Source organism: Chelonia mydas, chromosome 7, assembly GCF_015237465.2.
Source record: "Chelonia mydas isolate rCheMyd1 chromosome 7, rCheMyd1.pri.v2, whole genome shotgun sequence".
NCBI lineage: Eukaryota > Metazoa > Chordata > Testudines > Cheloniidae > Chelonia > Chelonia mydas.
Genome location: NC_057853.1, coordinates 48,495,367 through 48,522,314, shown reverse-complemented (window position 1 = coordinate 48,522,314; position 26,948 = coordinate 48,495,367). Strand labels below are relative to the sequence as shown.

General features: G+C 44.6%; 1 protein-coding gene and 1 non-coding gene across 5 annotated transcripts in view; one reads left to right on the top strand and one right to left on the bottom strand.

Moving 5' to 3' along the window:
• The window catches only part of RBM6 (RNA binding motif protein 6), a 132,247-nt gene continuing 105,299 nt past the window's right edge, over positions 1 to 26,948 (top strand). Inside the window, exons 1-5 of one of the 4 annotated variants that reach the window (XM_007052677.4) lie at positions 1 to 132; positions 17,960 to 18,071; positions 22,970 to 24,290; positions 24,941 to 25,030; positions 26,238 to 26,307. In XM_007052677.4, the coding sequence (XP_007052739.1) occupies positions 18,028 to 18,071; positions 22,970 to 24,290; positions 24,941 to 25,030; positions 26,238 to 26,307 (1,525 nt within the window). In that variant the 5' untranslated portion in view covers positions 1 to 132; positions 17,960 to 18,027. Of the gene's footprint in view, positions 133 to 13,077; positions 13,219 to 17,959; positions 18,072 to 22,969; positions 24,291 to 24,940; positions 25,031 to 26,237; positions 26,308 to 26,948 lie in introns of those variants that run through there. The other 3 variants (XM_037905176.2, XM_043552369.1, XM_043552367.1) reach the window with 3 other exon arrangements.
• LOC114020474 lies at positions 4,941 to 5,045 on the bottom strand. Its single transcript, XR_003565310.1, has one exon. It is a non-coding gene; the product is annotated as a U6 spliceosomal RNA (small nuclear RNA).

The following is a 26,948-nucleotide window of genomic DNA, read 5'->3' as shown; positions in this document are numbered from 1 at the left end:
CTGGGAGTGGTAGTGCGGCGGCGCGCCCGGACTCTGTGTCCCATGGTGCAGCCAGGGGGCGCCGCCCCGGAAGTTCCGGTTTCCTCTCGGCGCTGCAGCGGGCCCGGGGCGGCGGTTCCGTTGGTGTCTGAGGTGAGGGCGCCCGGTTTGCTGGGGTGTTGGCGACAGCGGGAGCCGCGAGAGCCTCCAACTACCCCGCCCCCCGGGCAGGCGGCGGCGAACGGCGCCATTCCGCTCCGGCTTCCCGCGCAGGCCAGGCCGCGCTCGCCTGGCGGCGGGGCACGCGGAGCGCGGGCGGGGCGCTGGGGGGCTCCCGGGGGCGGGCTGCGTTCACGGCGGATGGGCGCTGGGGCGGTCGGGGCATGTGGGCTCCCGGCGCTGGGGTGGGTCGAACATGCGCGGGGGGCGGGGCGCTGGAGCTGTGTGTGTGTGTGGGGGGTCCGAACATGCGGGGAGGGGGTCGGACATGCGGGGGGGGCGCTGGAGCTGTGCGTGTGTGTAGGGGGGGTCGGACATGCGGGGGGGGGCGCTGGAGCTGTGCGTGTGTGTAGGGGGGGTCGGACATGCGGGGGGGGGCGCTGGAGCGGTGCGTGTGTGTAGGGGGGGTCGGACATGCGGGGGGGGGCGCTGGAGCTGTGCGTGTGTGTAGGGGGGGTCGGACATGCGGGGGGGGCGCTGGAGCTGTGCGTGTGTGTGGGGGGGTCGGACATCCGGGGGGGGCGCTGGAGCTGTGCGTGTGTGTGTAGGGGGGGTCGGACATGCGGGGGGCCGCTGGAGCTGTGCGTGTGTGTGGGGGGGGGGGGTCGGACATGCGGGAGGGCCGCTGGAGCTGTGTAAGGGGGGGTCGGACATGTGGGGGGGCTGATGGAGCTGTGTGTGAGTAGGGGGGATTGGACATGCAGGGGGCTGTGTTTAGGGGGGTTCGGACATGTGGGGGGGGCCGCTGGAGGGGTGTGTGTGTGTGGAGTCGGATGTCCAGTGGGTACTGGAAATGTGTGTGTGGGGGGGTGCGCTGGAGGTGTGGGGGGTAGAACATGTGGGCTCCCGGGTGGGAGCTCTGGGGGGGGCATGCGGGCTCCAGCTGGGTGACAGGCATATGGGCTTTCTGGGGCCTAGGGGCTTTAACAGTGGGAGTGCTCCTGGCAGGGGCGGGAGAGGGCACTAGGAGGCGTCGCTTATGTGTGTTCTCAGTTGGGGATATGTGTGGTTGTTTATGCAAGTTCTCAGTGTGGGGGGTCTCTATGTGTCTGGTGGGGTTGCCCCTCAGGTCTCATTGGAGGAGGGGGTCATAGTGGGGTGGCGGGAGGTTAATCATCATGGGCCTTGGGGAGGGCTCGTGGGGGGTGGGGGCTTTGCTGGGGATTTGCCATGGAGAGGCAGGTGCTCTTGTTTGAGGTGTGGTTGTGGTGTGTGAGGAAGTATGGCTGGGCATGGGTCAGTTTGTTAATAGGAGTTTCCTGCCTGTGACATTTTGCTGGGGAGACTGCAGTCTTTGGGTTGGGGTGGAGGGATTCAGGTCATGGGGTCAGCCTGCAGGATCCTGGTTTGCAGAACAGGGTGGGAATTGAGGGGTCTGCCAAGGGGTTCCCAGCTTCAGGGAGTTTGGTAGTGCAGGGTCCTGGCTAGGAAGGTGCCATTTTTGGGTAGGCAGCTGGCCATGGGGGATTTCAGCGGCTTTTGGTTGAGGTGGGCTGATTACAGGGTTTGCAGTGGGCTAAAAGGGGTTCCCACTGTGTGGGGTTCCTAGCCAGGGTGCTATGTGGTAAATTGCTGTGGAGCTGGGATGTTTCAGTTCCGGGGGTTCATAGCCCTGGAGGTGTTGGACCTGGGACAGCACAGATAATTTTTAAGGTTCCTTATGTGACTGTCAGGGTTGAGTGAAGAAAACATTAGGGTGTATTAGTGGGGATGAGGGCTTGCAGCAAGGTTGAATTGTGGCCCTGCTGGCTCACAGTGTCTGTTGCCAGACCAATTGGAATATGCATGGATAAGACTTAATGCCTATTATATGATACTATATAATATGGGTGTTTCTGCAGTCTAACATGTATATTTATAATAATTGCTAATACAGGTGTAAAGCTTGTATTTTAGGTTATATGAAAACTTGTGTATTGTTTTTGGAATGGCACGCAGTCATAGTCCTGGGGTACCAGACTTCCAATCTGCTTGATCAGCTTCTGTAATAGGTTAACACTGCAGAAACTAAGTTTCATTCTGGTTTTTATGGGTATGAAAATAGATTTTTGAATGTAACCTAAGTTTCAGATTAACACAGCATTACAATGGCCTGTAGATGCACTGTACCCATGAATTCACTGTCTACTGTCAGTACCCATGAGTTCACATGATTTAGATTTGCAATTGCTTTAATAACTTGTGTACACAATTGCACTGTGTCCATCAGGTAACTGTACTTTCAGATGCCCAAATGATGGGCGGAAAGGACTGGGACTGAGAGAGTCCGGTATTTTCTCTCCTGAACAATCCTGGATACAGCAGTAATTTTATAAATAGTTTAATGCATACTTCGACACTGGATCTTTTTACAAACTTATTGTCAATAGTGACATATCCTCTATGAATATGGGGAAGAATGTGAGTCTAACTTTGTAGCCCCAGCCCCTAGGAATGAACTTAACACATGATGCATATGCACTGGGGGGAGAGTTAAACTTGTGTTCACCAAAAAATTCTACATTTTTTGGCTCTTGAGTAACTAACTGCAACTGTTACTTTCTTTTAATGTAGTTTTTTTTTGCATATAATACGTATTTAGAACCTTATTGGAATGTGGTAGTATAACAGTCATTTGAAAGTGAGGAAACTAGGTTATAGTATGAAAAATCTCATTCTGAAATTTCTCTCAGAATTCCAAACCAATCTTTATACTGCCTCCCTTACTATTGGGAGGACATTGCTAATTGTTTCATGAAACAAACATGCATTAAACTTTTATTCTGTCAACAGTACAAGGGGATCTCTGTCTGGTCTTGTGAGTTTGTATTGGGATCTGTGGCCTGTATAGTCAAGTCAGACTATTACTCTTTTTGGTGGAGCAGAAATGTCTGTAGTTAAGGTTTTTATAATTTGTTATGGTAGTACCCCAAGGCCCTGATCAAGATCAGAGCTTCGTTTTGCCAGGTACTGTACAGACATGTATGAAGAGACAGTCTCTACCTTAGAGAGCTTGCTGTCTTTAAAAGAAAAATTGGATGAAGGGTCAGTGTGGACATAATCTGGGCTGTGGAAAAAGATGATCTGGTCTCTTATCCGGAGAGCATCATCTCGGCACTATTGGGACAGTGAATGGGATAGAGTGGGGTATTCAGCCCAAAATAATTTTCAAAATTGGGGACCATAAATGGAGGGTAATATGTGGATGGTATGGTTTCTGCCCCATACTGGAGGATGGTGAAGGCTGATTTCTAGCTTTTCATTAGTGGATCATGTCAACAATGTTGGGAGCCCTAGCTTAGATGACTCTCCTTTTGTCCTTCCAGAGCAGAGGTTACAATACTGATATCATGGCAATGGGAGAGCTCTAAAAATTCCCCAGTTGTAGCCATGGGCATAAAGTCTATCACAAGATCTGAAAAGCAAGCAGGAAATCGTTGGTTCACTGTCAGACTGGGAGGATGTATCTAGTGGGACCTGCAGGGGTCTGTCTTGGGTTCGATACTGTTCAATATTTTCATGAATTATTCAGATAATGGAGTGGAGAGTATGCTTATAAAATTTGCAGATGACACCAAGGTGGTAGGGGTTGCAAGTATTTTACCCTGACAAATTGGAGAACTAGTCTAAAATCAACAAGATAAAATTCAGTACATAAAAGTACAAAGTAGTACACTTGGGCTATGTCTACATTAGACCTTACAGCGGCACAGCTGCACCACTGTGTAGCTGCTCAGTGCCAGCAGGAGAGCTCTCCCGCTGGTATTATTACACCACCCCTAACAAGTGGTGGTAACTATGTCGGCGGAAGAGTGTCTCTTGCTGACATAGCATTGTCCACACTGACGCTTCTGTCAGTGAAACTTTTATGTCAGTCGGGTGTAAAACCCTTGACTGACAAAAGTTTTGCCGACAGAAGTGCTAGTGTAGACAAAGCATTAGGAAGAAAATATCAAACGCACAGCTACAAAATGGGTAATAGTTGGGGAGACAGTACTACTGCAGAAAAGGATCAAGGGGTTATAGTGAATCACAAAGTGAACATGTGCCAACAAAGTGATGTAATTACAAAAAAGGCTAATGTCATTCTGGGGACTTGTGACCCTTCCCGGGAGTACCCACAGTTGTGAGGCACCTCGCTACCACCTACACTTAGTGTTAGGAAGCCTTGTCTTAGCCTGCTGGGGATCATCTCCCCAACTCCACCAGCAATGGGTGCATCTCCCTGGAGTGTCTAACCCCTGGTCCGCTGGACACTTGCAGTATTTACTGATTCACTACTTCCAAAGAAGCAATACTTCCCAGTTTACCAGTTTTACCTTAGATTACTGCTCCACTTAACTCACAGCACTTAGATCTGTTTATAGCAGGGTGGATAAAAATCAATGTCAAGATACATTATATCTTAAAGATATCTCATCATGGACTAGGGATTATAAATTCTAATTCTATAGTATGAGACAATATATTCATGTAATGTTTAAGAAAAGTTTTGTAAATGAGTTCCAATAGTTCATCGATTAGGGACCTAATCTTATGGGGTTCCAGGGGCTTCTGTATAGATTATTTAGGTTAATCATAGAATCATAGAATATCAAGGTCGGAAGGGACCTCAGGAGGTCATCTAGTCCAACCCCTGCTCAAAGCAGGACCAATCCCCCAACTTTTGCCCCAGATCCCTAAATGGCCCCCTCAAGGATTGAACTCACAACCCTGGGTTTAGCAGGCCAATGCTCAAACCACTGAGCTATCCCTCCCCCCCCAAAAATATGGAACGCTTCACGAATTTGCGTGTCATCCTTGCGCAGGGGCCATGCTAATCTTCTCTGTATCATTCCAATTTTAGTATATGTGCTGCCGATAATCTTTTTATCTACCCAATGGGACTCAATGCTCAGTCTAGAAGATACCATCAGAGATGCTTAGTTTTGCAGTTTTCAAACTGTGGATTTGTCTCTCCAGAGATAATATGCTTGTTAACAGCAAAAATATTTTAAAATAAATAAATAAAATATAGAGTTGAGAAATAACAGACCTCAACCCTATTGTCATTCTGCAAATTTGTGTACACAGAGTCAGTCCCTTACCTCTCTCTAAAGGTGCAAAATTTCAAAAAGTTCAGTGAATAGAAGATTGTTGGGGATGGAGTAGATCTGGACAGGGAGAAGAAGTCTGGAGATAAATGTGAGAAGGGAGGGACAAGCAGTAGAAACAAAAGTGAAACTGTTTGAGCAGCATATTCCAGAAGCCTTGAGGTCTTTCTGAGTGTAGCCTTGATTGATTTGAGATCTACCATACCATTCTCTCACTAGAAGGGGAAACCTATAATGGCAGCAGGCCGTAAAAGAGACCCAGTTTGGGAATAAGAACCATTCAAGAAATATGTTTGCTTATGTTTTAAAGAAAGTCACACTATCGAACTGGTGGAAGGCACTTAAGTACTTGGATTCAGAGACTGTTGAAGTGATAATCTCACTTTTAACAGCAGTAGCTTCTTCTGTCAGTGTAGAAAGAATATTTTCTTCCTTTGGACTAATTCATTCCAAATTGAGAAATCGTTTGGGACCTGAAAAAGCAGGAAAGCTTGTTTTTCTTTTCCAGATTATGAACAAACAGGAAAATGAAGATGTAGACAATTGAGTTAGCTGCAGAAGCCAATCTTTTAAGTTTCTCATGATGACCTGGCTGACAGTCAATATAATTTTTTTTTAAATTCATTTAACTATTTTAGTTAAAAAGAATTTTAACAAAAACAAACCTGATTTAAAAAAACTTCAATGTTTAACTAAATTCAAAAATTCATACGCTTGTTTTGTTAAAATATCATATGTTTGCTGTTGAAGAAAAAAAATCCAGAATACCTAAGTTTGTTGTTTTAGTTAAATAAAACAGTTTAAATGTCTGTCTGGTGATGTTCTCCTCCTAATACATCATGGCAAGAAAATTCTCCAAATATTAATGATTAACCTGTTGAATTGGAGATAGTTCACCTCCCAATGACTTCATAAATATCTGCTTCAGTTATCTTTGGTTAATGAAATAACCAAACAATCATTCATTTTCTGATATAGCTGTAAAACTAATCTGAAAAGTTTTCAAAATCACTTTAAAAATGTATAGTGTGTACCTTCTAAAAATGAAACTTACATCTATTTCTGAGTTGTGAAGAATATGTATTAAGGTTATAACAGCCAACAAGAATGCACTTTTATGTAGAAATCCATGATTAAATTGAGTCTTCCTCACTAGTGAATTAAATCAAATCCACCCTGGTTTATAGTGAAATCAAGGGTATGTTTATTTAACAAAGCATAGAGATTCAAGTAATAGTGAATAGAAATATTCAAAAGGTTATGTGTAAAATAGGGCTGTCAAGCGATTAGAAGGTTTAACTGCAATTAACTGTGCAAATAAACAATAATAAAATGCTATTATATAAATATTTTTGGATGTTTTCCACATTTTCAAATATATTGATTTCAATTACAACACTGAATACAAAGTGTACAGTGCTCACTTTATATTTATTATAAATATTTGCATTGTAAAAAAGAGAATTTTTCAATTCACTTAATACAAGTACTGTAGTGAAGTCTCTTTATCATGAAAGTTGAACTTAAAAATGTAGAATTATGTACAAAAAATAACTGCATTCAAAAATAAAACCATGCAAAATTTTGGAGCCTACAGGTCCATTCAGTCCTACTTCTTGTTCAGCCAATCAAGTTTGTTTACATTTGCAGGAGATAATGCTGCCTGCTTCTTGTTTACAATGTCACCTGAAAGTGAGAACAGGCGTTCACATAGCACTCTTGTAGCCGACTTTGCAAGATAGTTATGTGCCAGATGCGCTAAAGATTCATGTGTCCCTTCATGCTTCAGCCACCATTCCAGAGGATGTGTCCATGCTGATGACAGGTTCTGCTCGATAACGATTCAAAGCAGTGCAGACCAGCGCATGTTCATTTTCATCATCTGAGTCAGATGCCACGAGCAGAAGGTTGATTTTCTTTTTTGGTGGTTTAGGTTCTGTAGTTTCTGCATTGGAGTGTTGCTCTTTTAAGACTTCTGAAAACATGTTCCACACCCCGTTCCAATCAGATTTTGGAAGGCACTTCAGATTCTTAAATCTTGGGTCGAGTGCTGTAGCTATCTTTAGAAATCTTACATTGGTATCTTCTTTGCATTTTGTCAAATCTGCAGTGAAAGTATTCTTAAAACAAACAACATGCTGGATCATAATCCGAGACTGATATTACCATACATGGCAGAATGCGGGTGTAAAACAGAGCAGGAGACATACAGTTCTCCCACAAGGAGTTCAGTCACAAATTTAATTAATGCATTTTTTTTTTAACGAGCGTTATCAGCATGGAAGCATGTCCTCTGGAATGGTGGCCAAAACATATGAATGTTTAGCATATCTGGCACGTAAATACTTTGCAGTGCCGGCTACAGAAGTGCCATGCGAATGCCTGTTCTCAGTTTCTGGTGACACTGTAAAAAAGAAGTTGGCAGCATTATCTCATGTAAATGTAAACAAACTTGTTTCTCAGTGATTGGCAGAACAAGAAGTAGGACTGAGTGGACTTGTAGGCTCTAAAGTTTTACATTGTTTTGTGTTTGAGTGCAGTTATGTAACAAAAAATGTCTACCTTTCTAAATTGCACTTTCACGATAAAGAAATTGCACTATGGTACTTGTATGAGGTGAATTGAAAAATAGTTTTTTGTTTATCATTTTTACAGTGAAAATATTTTTAATAAAATAATATAAAGTGAGTACTGTACACATTGTATTCTGTATTGTAATTTAAATCAATATATTTGAAAAAGTAGAAAAACATCCAAAATATTAAATAAGTTTAAATTGGTGTTCTGTTTAACAGGATGATTAAAACTGCGATTAATTTTTAAAATTGTGATCAGTGTTCCCTCTAATTTTTTATGTGCATGTGGGGAATGAATTTTGTAATGTGCACCAATATGGAGGTGATGTGTGGCGGGTGTGGAGCCAAGGGATTTGGAATGTGGGAGGGGGCTCAGGACTGGGGCAGAGGGTTGGGGTGCAGGGGGTGTGGGCTCTGGATGGGGATGCGGGCTCTGGGGTGGAGCCAGGGATGAAGGGTTCGTGGTGCGGGAGGGGACTCAAGGCTGGGACAGAGCTTCTCTTGCCACAGCAGCTTGGGGCCGGGCCAGGGGAGAGGTGCTTCTCAATGGCCGCGGCAGCTCTGGCTCGGCCGGTGGAGGAGCTTCTCTCCCAAGTTGTGGCAGCTCCAGCAGAGTTGGTCTGGGCTGGGGGAGAGGGAGGGGAAGGGGCGCCCCGGCCACGGCAGCTCCAGCGGGGTTGGGGGAGAGGTGCCTCTTTCTGGCTGTCTCTCCCTGGCTGCGGCAGCTCTGGCTCAGCCAGGCGAAGGGTGCCTCTCCAAAGCTGTGGCAGCTCTGGTGGAGCTGGGCTGGGGGAGGGCGTCTCCAGTGGGGCCGGAGGAGAGGTGCCTCTTCCTGGCTGTTATCCTGGCTGCAGTAGCTCTGGTGGGGCAGAGTGGGGCTGGGGGAGGGGCACCTCTCCCTGCCTGTGTGGCCCTTGATAGCCTGCTGCGCAGCTTACAGGAAACTTAGATCTCGGTTAATTTTTTTGAGTTAATTGTGTGAGTTTACTGCAATTAATCGACAGCCCTAGTGTAAAATAAAATCATAACATGCTTTATAGAGCGTAGATTTCATTAATAAAATAACCTCGTATCTACCTCACCCAATATCCTAGCAGCGCTTTACAGCCACTCTGTAAGTCTTAGTGAGACATGTATGCTGTCAGTTTGCCTCATAGACTTTAAGGTCAGAAGAGACCAACATGAGCATCTAGTCCACGGGTTCTCAAACTGGGGGTCTGGACCCCTCAGGGGGGCCGTGAGCTGTCAGTCTCCACCACGGCCAATGGGAGCTTTGGGGGAGGTACTTGCAGGCGAGGGCAGTGTGCGGAGCCCTCTGCCCCCCACCCTCCCCCAGGGGCCGCAGGGATGTGGTGCCAGCCGCTTCCGGGAGCGGCATGGGGCCAGGACAGGTAAGGAGCCTGCCCTGGCCCCGCTGTGCACCACTGCCACCCCAGAGCTGCTCCAGGTAAGTGGTGCCAGGCTGGACCCCGCACCCCAACCCCCTGCCCTGAGCCCCCTGCCGCACCCCTCCTGAACCTCAACTCCCTGTCCTGAGCCCCCTCCCACACTATCCCCTTCTCTGCACCCCTGCCCTAAGCTTCCTCCCACACTTCCTCCGCCCCAACCCCTTGCCCTGAGCCCCTTCCTACACACCGCACTCCCTCCTGCTCCCCAACCCCCTGCCCCAGCCCTACATTCATGGCCTTACATGCAATTTCCTAACCCAGATGTGTCATTGTAGAATGACAGCCGGGCCTGTGATTGCTAAAGGGCAGGGCTGGTTGCCATGGCAGCTGGAGTTGGGGAGCTGACCCAAACCTTCCTCACGCCAAGAGTTGTGAGGTACCTCACTACCACCTACCCTGGGTACCCCCAAGAAGCATCACAACACCTCAGAATGTTCACTTTTTTTGTAATTGCATCACATGGTTCATGTTCACATGAGGAAATTCTTACAGTAGTGGCAAAGGAGGGAGAGTGAGCATGAGGAGCAGTGCCTTGGACAGGTTGCTATCAGTCCTGCCCCCCCGCCCCCCGCCATCCGCTGGGAGAGTCAAGGGCCATTGGTCCATTCACTGACTCCCTCTTTCCACTGGCCCATTTGTCATTCTCTCCTGGGGCCTCAAAAGGGTCATCTATCCTCCCCTCCTTCCCTTGAGAGATCCCTTTTCTGTGTCTCCACTAGGAAGTTTGGGGGGCACTTTGTAGGTGGGGGAGGGAAGAGAATAAAGGTAACGTAGTGTTTATAATTTTTATATTTGAGTCCCATATTGTTGTGTTCAGATGGAACCTCCTGAATGTTCATTGTAGTTGGAGTGATAGCTGCTCTTTTTAAAGGAGTTATAAATCAGGACTCTCTGAAATAATTGGACTAAATTTTTAAGCACAACCCTAAATTCCTTAACATTAATATTTTTTATTACTGTGTAATATCCTGCATCCCTATCCCCTTCACATGCACTGCTATGGCTCACAGTTGACAATACTATTTGGTGTAAAGTTCATTGATATTTTTAAGGATAGGATTTTTTGTTGTGCTCTCCAGGTGGCCTGGCTCCACTCCACAAGCCTTGGCTCCTACGATTTCCTGCAGTCTGCCTGGTTCAGAAGCACCTCTCCCCTCTGTCCCTGTGTATGCCGAGGGTGGAGGGGCCTGGCTTCAGAAGCTTATCTTTCCAGGCAGCCCAGCTTCTGGTTGTCCCATTGGACTTCAGCTCTGGCTCTCCAAATTCTTGCTGCCTGTAGCCATGGATGCCGTCCTCACTGTAATCCACTTAACTTCCCCTGTGGGGAACACTAGAGACCCAAAGGCCACTGCAGTCAGGGAGACAGAAAATACATTGATGAGCACCTGGCTACAGCAGAATGGGAAATTGTGAAGCAAAAATGCAGAATTTTGTGGCATCTCAAAAGACAAACAAATAAATAAATATATGCCATGGCCAAGGAATCAGAGTCTACATGGCTCTGATTGAGATGAATGGGAATGTTCTCATCTCTTAAAGCTGTTGTTTGATGCTCTGTACGTTCTCAAGAGGGTATCAGTACTTTGGTTGGCCAAGCAAAGTGAGGTCTGACAGTCAAGTTGATGGCATTTTTCAGTCTGATAAATTTTGGAGGCCATTACCAGTTCAATTCCAAAGTTTCAGGGACTGTTTATGGTTTGTTACAACAACGTGTAACCCACTAACCACCCTTTTTGCCCTATCACTATATGGGTATTAACAGGCCTCTTTGCCTTGAAAGGAATCTTAGAATATGTGCCAACTACTTATGCTAAGCTATCTGTTCTACCTTGTGTTTAGCTGTGACACTCAGAGTACATTTCCCAGACCTGAAGAAGTTCTCTTGTGTAGCTCGAAAGTTTGTCTCTCTCCCCAACAGAAGTTGGTCCAATACAAGATATTACCTTACCCACTTTGTCTTTCTAACATCCTGGGACCAACATGGCTACAACACCACTGCATAGGGACTGTTCTAAGCATCAGTAGGCAGAACTCTGATTTTGGTAAAAACTTTGAAAGCGGAAAATGTGGGACACATGACGCCTCTGGCTTCTGGTTAGCAGACCCAGCTGCTTCAATCACTTCTGTAATTGCCTGTAGAACTAGTTGCTGGCTGTCATAAAAACATTCCAACATAATATACTCACCCATCTCAGCTGTGCTGATTCTCCCAATACAGTTTCTAAAAATGTGGACATCCTTAAAAACTTCCCTCAGAAACAGAAACCAAAGAAATGAAAGAGGTGGTAGAGAGGAGGGAATGGGGGCACACCCAGTGCTCATGGCATGAAGAGAAGGGGGAAATGGGGACCTTGGCATGCGGAGAATGTGGGGGGTGGGTTAGAACACACTGAACCTCTGGCGTGGAGGAAGAAGGGGGAGATGGTATAGTGTGAGGGTGACATGAAGGACACGTGCCTGGTATGTGGCAAGGGGAAAATGCGGGAGGCATATGAAACCCTTGCCATGGTGGAGGAGGAGGAATGAGGGGTACACAACACCTGGGGAGGGGGAGGGATGGCACTAGGGGAACCTGGTATGTGCAATGGGCTCAGTCTACAGAAGCAACAAAGTGTATAATCCTCTAGTTACCCTTGAGTCATATTTTCAAATTATCTTCGCAACGGTAAGGACTAGAAATGCTTTTTTTAAAATGAAAGCTGAGATTCTGGTGCTTAGTTCCGTGGCAGCAGGTGAATTCAGTTCTTGTGGAATTGTGGAATACATGGGATTCTGTTTATAAAGGCTCTCAAAAAGAATGGATTGGTGGTGCTTGGTTCTACCTCTCATATTTTAGTGAAACTTGTATAACTGGAAAATTGAGTACAAGTGCCTGTTCATCAGTTTCATGTCAGCCGGACTCTACCAAAGCTGACGGAGCTGTGCAACATCCACTGCTATGTGCGGAGCAGTTTAATAATCAAGTATAGGGCTTTTGAGGGGGCGGGGGAGGTGTGAGTATTGGGAAGTAATTTCACCATCTCCTGCTGCTTCCAGAGTGGCACTATCAAATAGCGTTTGCAAATCAGAAACTGGATTTTGATTTAACATGTTCACACCGCTCTTCTTGTGAACGTAAGATAGTTATCAGTGAAAGTAGGGTAGCCACCGTTATAGAATTCCATTTGGAGATTGTGGAGGAGAGTGAAGACTGAGTTGTAGAAGAGGGAGGAGGGGGGAAGAGAGAACAAATGGAAGATTCATATGACATCAGGAGTTATAGGAGGGGATAGAAAGGTGTAGGGCAAGAATACCTGTGAGCCCTTAGTGTAAACTCACTTCTTTAAAGTTACTGGTAATGAGACATTTGGTATCAGCACCCTTTTAGTGTGAGGAAGTTGAGCCCAGGCACTCGGGAGAATGATAGGTTTCAGAGTAGCAGCCGTGTTAGTCTGTATTCGCAAAAAGAAAAGGAGTACTTGTGGCACCTTAGAGACTAACAAATTTATTTGAGCATAAGTTTTCGTGAGCTATGCATCCGATGAAGTGAGCTGTAGCTCACGAAAGCTTATGCTCAGATAAATTTGTTAGTCTCTAAGGTGCCACAAGTACTCCTTTTCTTTTTGGGAGAATGATGGTTCTCTTCAGCATTGTATATAATGCAGGGCAAGAAGGAGAGCAGCCAGCAGGGTTGTAATTTCAAGATCCCTTTAATACTGGCAGGGACCAGCTGCTGTCCACAGTAAATAGACCCTTAGGGCTGCTCTCTGCTCACAGTCCTGCTCTGGAAGATGTACCCTTTTGCAGAGTGTGTGCAAAAAATAAAGATTAATCTTTCCATTTGTAATCCAGAGCAACCAAAATTACAAATGCAAGAACAAAAGCAATTACTCAACAATATCCTGTGTCACTTCAGAGAAGAATCAACTTTTGCTCTCCTTGGCTGTAAGTCCAGCTCCACTCTTGCTGTCCTTTTCTTCTTTTTGGCTTGGAGTGCTCCTTAGATTGTGTTCCTGTGATTGTACCTCTTTGCACCATGTTTATTCACAAGTCGGGTTTCTTCACCTAGTGTGCCCTTACTTGTCCATTAGGCACCTTTGGACTGTGTTCCTTCATTAGATGTTCAAACAGTTATTCTCTCTGTTCATGTGCTTTAGGTCCTTTGTGGGTGACATTCCCGTTCTAATGTTTTCAGGATCTGTTTTCATCTCACACAACTTCTTGATCAATTCCCATTTTCACCATTTAAATTTTTTCATTTTTCTCCCTTGATGCTCTCTCTCCTGTGCATCGGTAGATTTTATTTCCCTCTACTTCCCTTCTTTAAAAGTTTCTGCTTCCATGCCCAGGTCTGTTTTTTTTTTTCTTCTCCTGACCTGAAAACTTTTCTATTTTCCTTCTTTCCTCCTTCTCACTCCCTACTTTTATTCTCTGCTAGCTCAGCATGTAGATTCTTCTCCTTCCTCTGTTTTATCTCTCAGCCGCCCTTCAGGTTAATTCTGAGCCCCTTCCCCAGCTGAGCTGCTCTCTCATTGGCTCTCTCTCTCCCCCCAGGACAGTATTCTATGCTGCTGTATCACGGTTTTAGCAGGGTCAGGATTACTACACCAACGGCCACTCCCTCAAGCATTGAGGGTAATATCATAATGTTTTCCCCAGGAATTGAAATTAGTGGGGATGCTCGAATTTACAGGAGTTGGAAAGTGACTAAATTGGCAACACTGCACTAGTTGATGACTGAGGGGATGTAGGGAATGCTTGTGCTATCTAGCATCTCCCATCCATTTAACTGGTTGGTAATGGTCCCCAGGTAGAAAGTGTGCTTTCTTCATAAGGCAGTTGGCAGGTTTTAGTTTCTTGCATGGGGAATGCTGGGGAGAACATATTACTATTCACCCTGTGTTATCCTTGTCTAAGGCTATTTTTCCCAGCTGCTACTAGTAGTTATGCGGTCAGTCTTTTGATAATTAGACAGAAGCAGGGATTTAATAATTTTGATGAAATCCTCAACATAGCCTTTGTAGAGGGAGGTCTAATGGCCAGTGTCCATAGCTCCTGCTGTATCCAAAAGCTATTTGGAGTAATCACTGGAATGGGTTCAGCCTAGGCAATGGGACAGCTACATGGAAGAGTTCCTGCCCTGCATCTCTCTTGAGCTGCTAATATAATAAGGGGTCTGTGTTAGCAGCCACTACAACTGTATCCTATAGCCGTCTGCTGTTTGTGAAGTGGTGGCTTCATTTGAATCTTGCAGGGGAAATGTTAATGAACTCAAAATCCTTCAGGCTGCTCCACAGTGCCTGGTCTTCCCATCTGAGCAGCTGCTACTACCCTTTTGTCTGAGTGGGATGCTGCTGCAAGAGTTTAGGATGGGGTCCCCTTGAATGTACTTGGTCCATGTTTTAATTTTTGCTTTTGGTAGGGTGTCTGCCTCAACAGGAGGAAGGTAACCAGGGTATTTTTAAATCTGCAGTTCACATATGTCACTATGTGCTCTTGTTCCTGAGGTGGTAGTTACCTCTGAGTTTGGGCAATGTGTTTTTGGCCTGTGCTGCAGTTATGTTGTCATTTTACTGGCTGTATAACTTGACCTCAGAACTTTTCGTTAGTAGGCATATCAGCCCAATGACCCAGCTAATGCTAGTTATGCCTTGGTCTCTAGATGCCACATAGTCCTTTCAAGAGGCCAATCTGACCAAATGAAATACAGGTTACTGTCTTTCTGGGTCTGTAAGCTGTGCAGCACAATGCATTGTATAGCTCAGAGGGCAGCACAGTGCTTATTGAGCTGATGCAACATATGGAGCATGCAATTTGGTTGTGTCACCATCTCCTGCTTCTGATGGCAAGAGAGTCAGCGTCATCTGAATCTCTTGGAGAACATTACATGCAGTGGAAGACCAGCTGAAGTGCGTGCAGGCAAAAAGGAGGAGGAGAAAGGAGGTGGCTGTGTGGTTAGGGTACTAGACTGGGCCTTAAGAGATCAGGGTTCAGTTCCTGGCTCAGTGAGATTTCATGTGTGATCTTGGCACAGTCACATAGTCTCTCTACACTTCAGTTTTCTGTATGTAAATTACAGGGGTATTAGGATAAATTCATTAATGTTGATTGTTCATTCGTTAATCATTGATGATCTCAAATAGTATTGTGATGGAGGCCATATAATTACCAGGTCAGCATTTGCTCACTTCCCTCAGAGAAGCTCCAGTGCTGCTTGGTTGAGGGAGTGTGAAGCAGGATATGAATGCGAAACAGCTGACATGGGCTGCTGCTTCATGCTTTGTCCTGTGTCAGAGGCCATGAAAGCTGTGGGAGAGCAGCCGCGGTTGTATGACAGCATGCATTTCCTCCAGTACATTGCTGACAGCATGCTGCTTCTCAAAACGACACATGCAGTGTATCTCATGCTGGCAAATCAGTTTGCTGAGGCTGACCTGCTGTGCATTAGTGGGCATGTAATCTGATGCACCCCTCCCCCCCGCCCCTTGGAGCTGTCTGTTGCCAGCTGTGTTGCATCCTTTGCTGCTCAATAAAGTTCTACCATAGCCTTTTTTTTGTTTGGGAGGGGAAACTGCTTGGACCTGGATGTTCTGGATTTGACAGTAGCCAGCAACTTCTGGACATCCTCATCTTCCACATGGGTGAAGCATCTTTTCAGAGGCAGAAGTCAGTAAGGGTCTCTTCAGATGTATTTTTGACCTTTCTCAAACTTCTGTGTCTGCTGTTCCATTCTAGGTGGCTGTGGGAGTGATTGTTGTCTGCGTCCATTGCCCTGAATGTGCTTGCCTTGACAATGTTGAGCAGTGCTGATGAGCAATTCTCCAGCTAACTCAGGCTGCTGTATCTATATCACTCCCACCTCATGTCTACCCTTGAGATGTTTTTTCATACGTGTGATACCCAGCTGTTTAAGGTCAAAGCCATAGCTAGCCATCTGCTGATATATTGGACAAATTACCCATGTGTTTCAGGGTTGAAATAATCTTATATCCAGTATCACCTTTGTCCTTCACCAGGTGCTGTGCTCTGTTCTGCTAGTTGTCTATATAGTGCTGGAACACTAAAGACAGCCCTATGGCTGTCTTTACTACTACTGCTCTTTGGAACCTCTCCGGTTCCACTTCTGTAGTGCCCTCTTCTGTCTGCCCCTACTTGTTATGCAATACTGCAAGTATGTCAGCTGTGAGAGACAACCTACTCTCTGCCCGCTAGTACCAACTTTTGTGATAACTCCACAGACAGACCATTGGACTTTTCTATTTTTTCAGAAGTGATTATCATATGCACTCTCAATTTCCTTTAACTCTTCCCCTTCCTGATCTTTCCCACTTTGAAAACTGTCATGATGAGCCATCCAAAGTGGAACACTCTTCACTTACACTGGAGGGTTCTGTGTTTTCCTGGGGTTGATCAGGAGCCTGCAATACATCCTCTGTAGTCATGTTCCCTTTTTTCCAGGCCATGGCTTCCTGCTTTTAGCAACCCATTTGTCCAGAAAAGACTGCTGTGCATTTATAGACTAGTCTTGTTGTCAGGAGTGAGGAAGATGCTATCTATGCTGGTGGTGCTAAAGTCAGGGCCTCTTCTGGTCTTCTCCACAAGTCCTACAAGTGTTTTTGGCAGACACTTTTCTTCTAGCACAATGAATGTATCCGATGGTTATGCTGATAATCAGACCACAAGAAGAACCTTAAAGTGGGAATGAAACATAGTAGGGGGCTAGACTTGCTGTGGATGTTCTCCTAGCCTCTGGAAAGAGATCCAAATGAGACTACCCTGTGTTCTGATATATGCATCCCGATTAGAACTGTGCACTTTTGTGGTGCCTATATAACCAATTGTGAGCAAGATGTTTGTTTCTAATCCAAGTGCTTCTAGGTAGCACAATAAACATGATAGACCAGTGGTTCCCAAACTAGGGGCGCCACTTGTTCAGGGAAAGCCCCTGGGGGGCGAACCGGTTTGTTTACCTGCCGCGTCCGCAGGTTCGGCCGATCGTGGCTCCCACTGGCCGCGGTCCCCCGTTCTCGGCCAATGGGGGCTGCGGGAAGTGGCGCGGGCCAAGGGATGTGCTGGCCACCCTTCCCGCAGCCCCTGTTGGCCTGGCGTGGCAAACCGCAGCCGATGGGAGCTATGATCGGCCGAACCTGTGGATGCGGCAGGTAAACAAACCGGTTCGGCCCCCCAGGGGCTTTCCCTGAACAAGTGGCGCCCCTAGTTTGGGAACCACCGTGATAACCATTTGAATGGAAATGTTTCCATACTTAGCCAGCCAAGAGCTTCTGTCAGAAATTGTGCCTGGCTTAAAAATTAATGTTGTATGTTGATTTTTTTTTTAAATTACAGCTCTATTGATTTGTAGATCTTGAGTGTTTTCTCCTTTCTAATTGGAATGTGAATAGTAAATTAGAATACACAGTAGGTGGGAAGTGTGGTATTAATGACAAATAAATCTTAAATTACTATCCCCTGCCATTCTGACAATCTGATTAAAAAAAAAGTTGAATAGTTTGGGACATATAAACTTAGTAAAAGAAGGAGTTTAATTGTTGCATTTCTGTGTTCTTGCACTGCAGCATGTTGCTTATATTTCTGAATCTCAGATATACGAAACTTTGTTTAAACTGGTCAGGTGATATTTTTCATAGATGTCTACAGGCTTATTGTCATGCTATTTCCACCACAGATTCTGCTGTCTGTCATTGTTTGTGGAAGGAATTTATCCATCTTTGGAAGTCCATCAGACAGGGAAAGATGTGGGGAGACCCTCGGCCGGCCAACAGAATGGGCCCTTTCCGGTAAGCATTTGGATTTGGAGTTTATATTTCAAGGCTCTTCTTACGTGAAATGTTGAAAGTAACAGGGGCTATGGAGCTCTCTTCTCTGTTTACTGTTTGTCATTACTCGCTGCACATCTTGCTATTGTGAAACTGTTTTTGGGTGAGCTATATGACCACTGTGGAGCTACTCTGAGTGGCTCAAATTGCCTGTTTTCTACCACACAAAATGTTCCAGCTTCCTGTAAATTCCTGCTAGTTATTTCTTCTGCAAAGATAGCTGCTTCTAGCATTTCTGCTTCTCCTCCTTGCACCTTTGCTGAACATACACTTAAATTTAATGTAGCCATTGTTAGCTAAGGTGTTAATACACACCTAACTTTGACTCTAGAAGCTGCTAAGGCATTTTTAAAGATTATCATGTGGATCCTGTTGGATCTTGGTTTCAGCATTTCTTGGTTTCAAACATATCTGCAACTTCACGGCCTTTAAGGTCACTTGTTTGTAGTGAATGGTTAGGGTACTTCCACGCTATTGAGAGAGAAATCTAAGGGAGTACAGCTCAGAATGTGGAATGTACAATAGTGAGACACTTGTGAATGTCATTGTAACAGTCCTTACACTCAAACAAGAAGTACCAACACAATGGAATGTTTCCCTTGCTTGCATTCCTCTGGCTGTCATTTAGACCCTATGTTGATATCAGGAAATTGGGGTTAGAAAAAGAGAGGTATCAGGAGCTAGGCTATTTCACCGTTTAGTCACTAGTACTTAGTTCTTTCATTATCCTTGTTAACTCACTTATTTGTCCAGCCTGAATGAATCTGCTGAGTGTACTTCCTCACAACAGAAATTTACCCCACAGGGTTCTGAGGTAATGAAAAAACTTCTGCTGTTTGAGTCAGTAACAAGTAGAGATTGCCAAGAAGTCATTTCCCTACTTGTATGCTTTATATATGAGTAGCTGTATGTGATTTTATTTTACCCTTGAACTAATACTGTTCTGGCTGGTTCTAGATGATAATGCTTTCCTGGTGGTTTTTTTTTCCTGTTGAAAATGAACTAGCATAATTCTTTCAAGTGTTGGAGAATTATTTATTTCCCCTTGATCCAAGTTATAATAATTGTTTTGCATTACTGCTTTCAATATATCCATAGATAATTTGACTAAATTCAAATATGTCATCTCACATGTCCATGGGTGAATGCTTCTATCTTTGTGAACTTTAAGGTGAACTTGATTTGCTAAGATTGCCAAAGAGGAGGTGTCTACTGATTTATCAGGATTTGGGATTGTTCTTTAAAGATTCTTGCTCTATTTCTGTTTACCTTTTAAGTTTTTTAAAAATGCGTGGGAGTCAGACTTGGCTAAAATGAGACAGATTGCTTCATCCCCATAAAACCTATTGGTAATTTAGATGTAGCTTCAGGAAAGAGATCTTGGAGTCATCGTGGATAGTTCTCTGAAGACGTCCATGCAGTGTGCAGCGTCAGTCAAAAAAGCAAACAGGATATTAGGAATCATTAAAAAAGGAATAGAGAATAAGACAGAGAATATCTTATTGCCCTTATATAAATCCATGGTATGCCCACATCTTGAATACTGCATACAGATATGGTCTCCTCATCTCAAAAAAGATACACTGGCATTAGAAAAGGTTCAGAGAAGGGCAACTAAAATGATTAGGGGTTTGGAATGGGTTCCATATGAGGAGAGATTAAAGAGGCTAGGACTTTTCATCTTGGAAAAGAGGAGACTAAGGGGGATATGATAGAGCTAAATAAAATCATGAGTGGTGTGGAGAAAGTGAATAAGGAAATGTTATTTACTTGTTCCCATAATATAAGAACTAGGGGCCACGAAATGAAATTAATGGGCATCAGGTTTAAAACAAATAAAAGGAAGTTCTTTACACAGCGCACAGTTAACCTGTGGAACTCCTTGCCTGAGGAGGTTGTGAAGGCTAGGACTATAACAGGGTTTAAAAGAGAACTAGATAAATTCATGGAGGTTAAGTCCATAAATGGCTATTAGCCAGGATGGGTAAGTAATGGTGTCTCTAGCCTCTGTCAGAGGGTGGAGATGGATGGCAGGAGAGAGATCACTTGGTCCATTACCTGTTAGGTACGCTCCCTCTGGGGCACCTGGCATTGGCCATTGTCGGCAGACTGGATACTGGGCTGGATGGACCTTTGGTCTGACCAAGTATGGCCATTCTTATGTTATGAAACTACCTCTTGAGAAAAAACGAGGAGTCCTTGTTGCACCTTAGAGACTAACAAATTTATTTGGGTATAAACTTTCGTGGCTAAAACCCACTTCATCAGATGCATGGAGTGAAAAATACAGTAAGCAATATAAATATTACAGCACATGAAAAGATGGGAGTTGCCTTATCAAGTGGGGGGTCAGTGCTAACGAGGCCAATTCAGTTAAGGTGGAAGTGGCCTATTCTCAATAGTTGACAAGAAAGGGTGAATATCAAGAGAGGGAAAATTACTTTTGTAGTGCTAACGAGGCCAGTGCAATCAAGGTGGATGTTACCCATTTCCAACAGTTGACAAGAAGGTGTGAGTATCAGTAGAGGGAAAAAGAAAAGGAGGACTTGTGGCACCTTAGAGACTAACAAATTTATTTGAGCATAAGCTTTCGTGAGCTACAGCTCACTTCATTGGATGCATTGCTCAAATAAATTTGTTAGTCTCTAACGTGCCACAAGTCCTCCTTTTCTTTTTGCGGATACAGACTAACACGGCTGCTACTCTGAAACCTGTCATTAGCAGAGGGAAAACTACTTTTTATAGTGAGCCATCCACTCCCAGTAGGAGAGCACCAGTAGAAGAGCACTTCAATCTTCCTGGACACTCAGTAACAGACTTAAAAGTGGCAATTCTTCAACAAAAAAACTTCAAAAACAGACTTCAATGAGAAACTGCAGATCTGGAATTAATTTGCAAACTGGACATCATCAAATTCAGCCTGAATAAAAACTGGGAGTGGATGGGTCACTACAAAAGTAATTTTCCCTCTCTTGATATTCACCCCTTCTTGTCATCTGTTGAGAATAGGTCACTTCCACCTTAATTGAATTGGCCTCGTTAGCACTGACCCCCCACTTAATAAGGCAACTCCCATCTTTTCATGTGCTGTAATATTTATACTGCTTACTGTATTTTTCACTCCATGCATCTGATGAATATCTTCATTATGTTCAATATCTTCATTAAAGATCTGGAGGATGGTGTGGATTGCACCCTCAGCAAGTTTGCAGATGACACTAAACTGGGAGGAGAGGTAGATACACTGGAGGGTAGGGATAGGATACAGAGGGCCCTAGACAAATTAGAGGATTGGGCCAAAAGAAATCTGATGAGGTTCAACAAGGACAAGTGCACAGTCCTGCACTTAGGACGGAAGAATCCCATGCACCGCTACACACGAGGGACCGAATGGCTCGGCAGCAGTTCTGCAGAAAAGGACCTCGGCGTTACAGTGGACGAGAAGCTGGATATGAGTCAACAGTGTGCCGTTGTTGCCAAGAAGGCCAATGGCATTTTGGGATGTATAAGTAGGGGCATTGCCAGCAGATCGAGGGACGTGATCGTTCCCCTCTATTCAACGTTGGTGAGGCCTCATTTAGAGTACTGTGTCCAGTTTTGGGCCCCACACTACAAGAAGGATGTGGAAAAACTGGAAAGCGTCCAGCGGAGGGCAACAAAAATGATTAGGGGACTGGAACACATGACTTATGAGGAGAGGCTGAGGAAACTGGGATTGTTTAGTCTGCAGAAAAGAAAAATGAGAGGGGATTTGATAGCTGCTTTCAACTACCTGAAAGGGGGTTCCAAAGAGGACGGCTCTAGACTGTTCTCAGTGGTAGCAGATGACAGAACGAGGAGTAATGGTCTCAAGTGGCAGTGGGGGAGGTTTAGGTTACATATTAGGAAAAACTTTTTCATTCGGAGGGTGGTGAAGCACTGGAATGCGTTACCTAGGGAGGTGGTGGAATCTCCTTCCTTAGAAGTTTTTAAGGTCAGGCTTGACAAAGCCCTGGCGGGGATGATTTTGTTGGGGATTGAGCAGGGGGTTGGACTAGATGACCTCCTGAGGTCCCTTCCAACCCTGATATTCTTTGATTCTATGAAGTGGGTTTTAGCCCACAAAAGCTTATGCCCGAATAAATTTGTTAGTCTCTAAGGTGCCACAAGGACTCTTTGTTGTTTTTCTGATAACAGAGACTGACACGACTACCACTCTGAAACCTACCTCCTTGAGAAAAAACCTCTTTCTGAGTCTCACTGTGCATAGAGAATTAGAGCCCATGGCTTTAGCAACATAAATTAGGTGCCGTTGCTGGGGAACTAGTATGACACAAGCAAGCTACACAGTTTTGAACACTTGACCTTTTCCTAGGAACCTCTGAGCACTCTCAAACTCTTACTGAAGTCAGCGTGAATTGAGAGTGCTCAGCATCTTGCAATATCAGGCCCTAGCAAAGAGGACAAACTATTGCATAGCATACTAATGGAGATGACTAGGTAACCTCCACCTCATGACCATTTAATAAGTTAACCATTTGTATCCGTATTAAGAGAACCAAAGCAAAATGATGCTCAAGCAAATAGACCACTTCAGGGAACCTCACCTGGCTCCCTAGCTGCATATAGTGCAGGGTTATGTGGATTGCTATCATCATTAACCCATTAATATTGCAGGTTTTCCCTGTTGAGTGCTTCTAGAAATTGTGGTGAAATGGAAGCATGCAAGTTTACTATTTCACATCTGTCGTATGCTGCCTCATCTTAAACTGCCAGACGTTAATGCCTTCTGTGGCTCTTAGAGCTTAGAGAAGAATGTTCTTCTGTGTAGAGTTCAGACTCTGAGGACGTTATGAATAATACTGTCTTTATTTCTACAGTGGGAGCCAAGAAGAAAGGTTTGCTCCCGGGTGGAACAGGGAATACCCTTCTTCCCTTGATAGTCTTGCTCAAGAAAGACACTCTGGCAACTTCTCTGGCAGAGAATCACTTCCTTTTGATATCCAGGCACTCTCAGGCCTTCTCAATCCTCAGTTTGCCAACAGAGAGGAAGCTTCTTTCACCTATGGAGCTAGAGATGGACCTCGGAGTGATTTCAGAGGTGGGGAGGGTCATCATGATTTCAGGAGCAGAGACTTCCCACCTTCTGACTTTCAGAACAGAGACGACTCACAGTTGGACTTCAGGAGCCGGGAACCACCCTCTTCTGAGTTTAGGGGCAGGGAGATGTACTCTGGAGATTTCCAAGATAGGGAGGGGCCGTCTATGGACTTCAGGGGTGGGGATGTTTCTTCTATGGATTATAGAAATAGGGAGGCAAGCCGTATGAGCTATAGGGACAGGGAAGCTCATACCATGGACTATAGAGACAGAGAGGACCTCCCATCAGACTTCAGGAGCAGGGGTTCATTTGATCTGGACTTCAGAGGTAGAGATGGAGCCCATTCAGACTTTAGGGCAAGGGACATGCCTGAGTTACACTATCGGGGCAGAGAGCATTCCTATTCAGATTTTAGAAACAGGGATGTACCTGACGTGGACTTCAGGGGCATGAGTACCTCTGATCTGGACTTTAGGGACAGGGAGACACCGCCTTCAGATTTCAGAAATAGGCACAAGTCTCGATCTGATCAGGATTTTAGGGGCAGAGACATTGCTCCTAATATGGACTTTACAGACAGGGAGATTCCCCCTGTGGATCAGAATCTTATAGATTTTAGGCGCAGTCAGTCTACTGTACCTTTAACAGACAGAGAGCGATCTGCCTTAAGCACAAACAAGAGAGAAGAGTCCACGCGTGATCTTATTCTAGACAGATCTCCCTTTGGCATCCAGAAAGGAGAGTTTCAACATTCAGAGCTGAGAACGAGAGGAGAAGAGTCCCTTGGAGTGGGTCTTGAAATTGAGTCTTCACTAGATTTCCAGAATAGCCGTGGGCCTCTTCAAGACCGAGATGAGCCACCGCAGACCTTTGCAAATGAGCAGCAGCTTTCTGGTACTGAACATCAAAGATCAGATTCGAGTCTTGTGCTAAAGGGTGAAGGTGGTCTGGATTTCCTCGGAAGACAAGATACTGATTACAGAAACATTGAGTACAGAGATGTAGATCACCGGCTGCCAGGGAGTCAGCTGTTTGATTATGAGCATGGGAAGTCCTTTACAGAAGGAAAACCCAGCAAAGATTCTAGGCAGGATCTTCAGGTATGTGGTTTTGTAAAAACTCTGAATGAGTCAAAACAGATCCTTTTTTATTTAAAGTATGAGAAAAAAGGAGGGAGGGGCAGTGAAGGAGATTTCCATCCATATCTTAGGGGTAGCAGTCTTATCCCTGTATAGGTCCTTCCCTGAATGCCTCCTCATCCTCCAATTTTCTACCCCCACTCATTCCCTCTACACCACACATTTAATTTAGTCCAAAGTAATATCAAAATAAATAATTCAAGCTATTTTTTAAAATTTCCAAATATCTCCTGCTTTTAGGAGCACAACGAAACTGTATGTTGGCTTGTCTCACTTTTCTTTAAAATCTTTAGAGCCCATGATTTTTCCAGGAGTTTGGCCACTTCTTAGCAGTGACCGAGGGTTACTCTGAATGATATCGCATGTAGACAAGTATTCACTGGGACTAAACTGAAATTTCTTTATGGAATCTAAATGCATTTGAAATAGCTCCAAGTTTGAAAGGCCACAACCAGCCAATATGGCTGCCCATCCCTAAAACATACTGTTGTTGTAAAGGGCTGTTGGAGCCATTCTGCTTATGAATTGTACCCTGCTTTATTTTGTTACTGTTGTATGTCTTACGGACAGCTGTGTCTCAATTGTAAAACTATCTTGATTCTGAACTCAAGGACCAAGATTACAGGACCTGCCCCAAAGATGTGAAACCAAGCAAGCTCATTCGGCTAGGAGGAGTGCCTGAAACTGCCACAAAGGATGATGTAAGTGGGTTTTTTTAAATTCCTCCAAAGTTTATCAAAATCTGTAGCAAAAATATATAATATCCCAAATGTTGTAAGCAGTTCCCAGCATGGTCTGAAGAACGGAAGAGATTTTTAATTAGAGAAGAGCAACTTTTGTTTCTTTTAAACAAAAAATATAAGCAATTGCCAATTTAAAATGTATTTTCAGGCCTTTTGTGTCCAAGAGGTGGGCAGAGTGCGATTTACACCAGCTCATGATTTTTTCCACATGGAAATCCCAGGTTTTAGGGGTGACCACAGTGCTACTTTTTTCTTGTTGTTGAGACTTTGACTGCGAGTAATGTAGAGGTGACACTCTTGAGTGCTCATAGGTGGGGAAATGTAGTTCACTTTAGCTTGATTGCTTAAGCCTGTCTGGTGGGCCTAAGGCTTTTCACTTCCCTTTCTTTCAGGCTGCCTTATATTCCTGTATTACCTCATCTTTATTCACCTTGTAGCCAAAAAGGGAGTTAGTATGCAAGTGAGCTGCAGGCCGCTCCATGGGCAATAGCTGGGAGGTGCTAAAATAGTGTCCTGGAGAGATAGAAAAAACATCTCGTACTACACTTGAGCTTAGTCAAAAAGCCAACACTGGTTGCTAGCCTTCCTCTGTGAGGTGGTAGAAAAAGTTACTTCCACAGAGCCCCAATAGTCAGCCCCAGGGTGTATCTCATGGCAGTTCCAGACTGTGAGCCTCTTGCGACGTAGTGCTCTTTAGTTTGGTTATGATTATCAGACTTCTTGAGAATTGTGCCTGAGAACTCAGGTGAGGAACTTACTGTGTCCTGAGATAGTGGGATGTTAGAGGAAATAAAGACCCAAACAATCTCAAAGGTAACTATCAGTGATTTTAATAGTAATAAATGGCCAGAGAAGTGATTGCAACACATTAAGAAGAAAACACTCTGAATGGAGAGGTCATTAAAACCTAAATAACTGAGCTCCATGCACCTGAATTCTGTAACGACAGTGTTTCTCTTTAAAAGGCAGTTCTCAGATGATAAGGAGACTCTGTGGGAAAATATGTCACTTTGTAATGGAGTTGGGACTCCAAAACCGACAGAAGTCTTATGAGAGTGTTAGAGAGAGGAAGTAGAGTACAGTAAAAGCTATCTTGCCTTGCTAAAGTAGCCTTGGTTTGGTGTGTGCTGTGGAACTGATGTGGACTCTTGGTTTGTCTCTCTAGATTCTCAACGCTTTCCGAGCGCCTGATGGGACACCTGTGAAAGACTTGCGCCTAAAAGATTATAGTTCAGGTGAGAGAGTTTTTTCAGTGCTTCTGGTCTTAGGGAGCTGGGGTGGGGTTATCAAAAGGCCTTTATCAGACTGGTGCTCACTTATTCTTTTTATTTAAATTGTTTGATGCCATAATCATAGGTGGTATGGCCTGAAAATACCTATTGAGTCATCTAAATACTAGTCTGTATTCTTGCCGCCTTCAAGATTGATGGCATCAGTCATAGATTTGGTACTTCAGAGGTTAAGCACATGTACTACCTGTGCTCTAGCCATGTGTGAGTGACAGAAAGCACCTAAACTGTCTGATGAACTCCTTCAGGAGCAAAACCTGTATGCACAGTGGGCAATGTTTGTTCCCTATAGAGGTTACCTGTTAAATCTTTTTATTGGGCAGTCGGTCTTAACCATGAGGTGATTGCACTCTGGAAAAAATTCTATACAAATAGACTTCTCATGAGACCTTGCATCACTGACAAATGTTATTTTTGTAATCCCAAGCTATTGTAGTACATCATAGCTATGAAACACAGGTCAAAATGTAACTTTATATATAATGTGTGTGTGTGTCTATTTATATATATCTATATATATCTATAGACACACACACCGGACCCTCGCTAGAGCGCACGTCTATATAGCGCGAATTCGCATATAATGC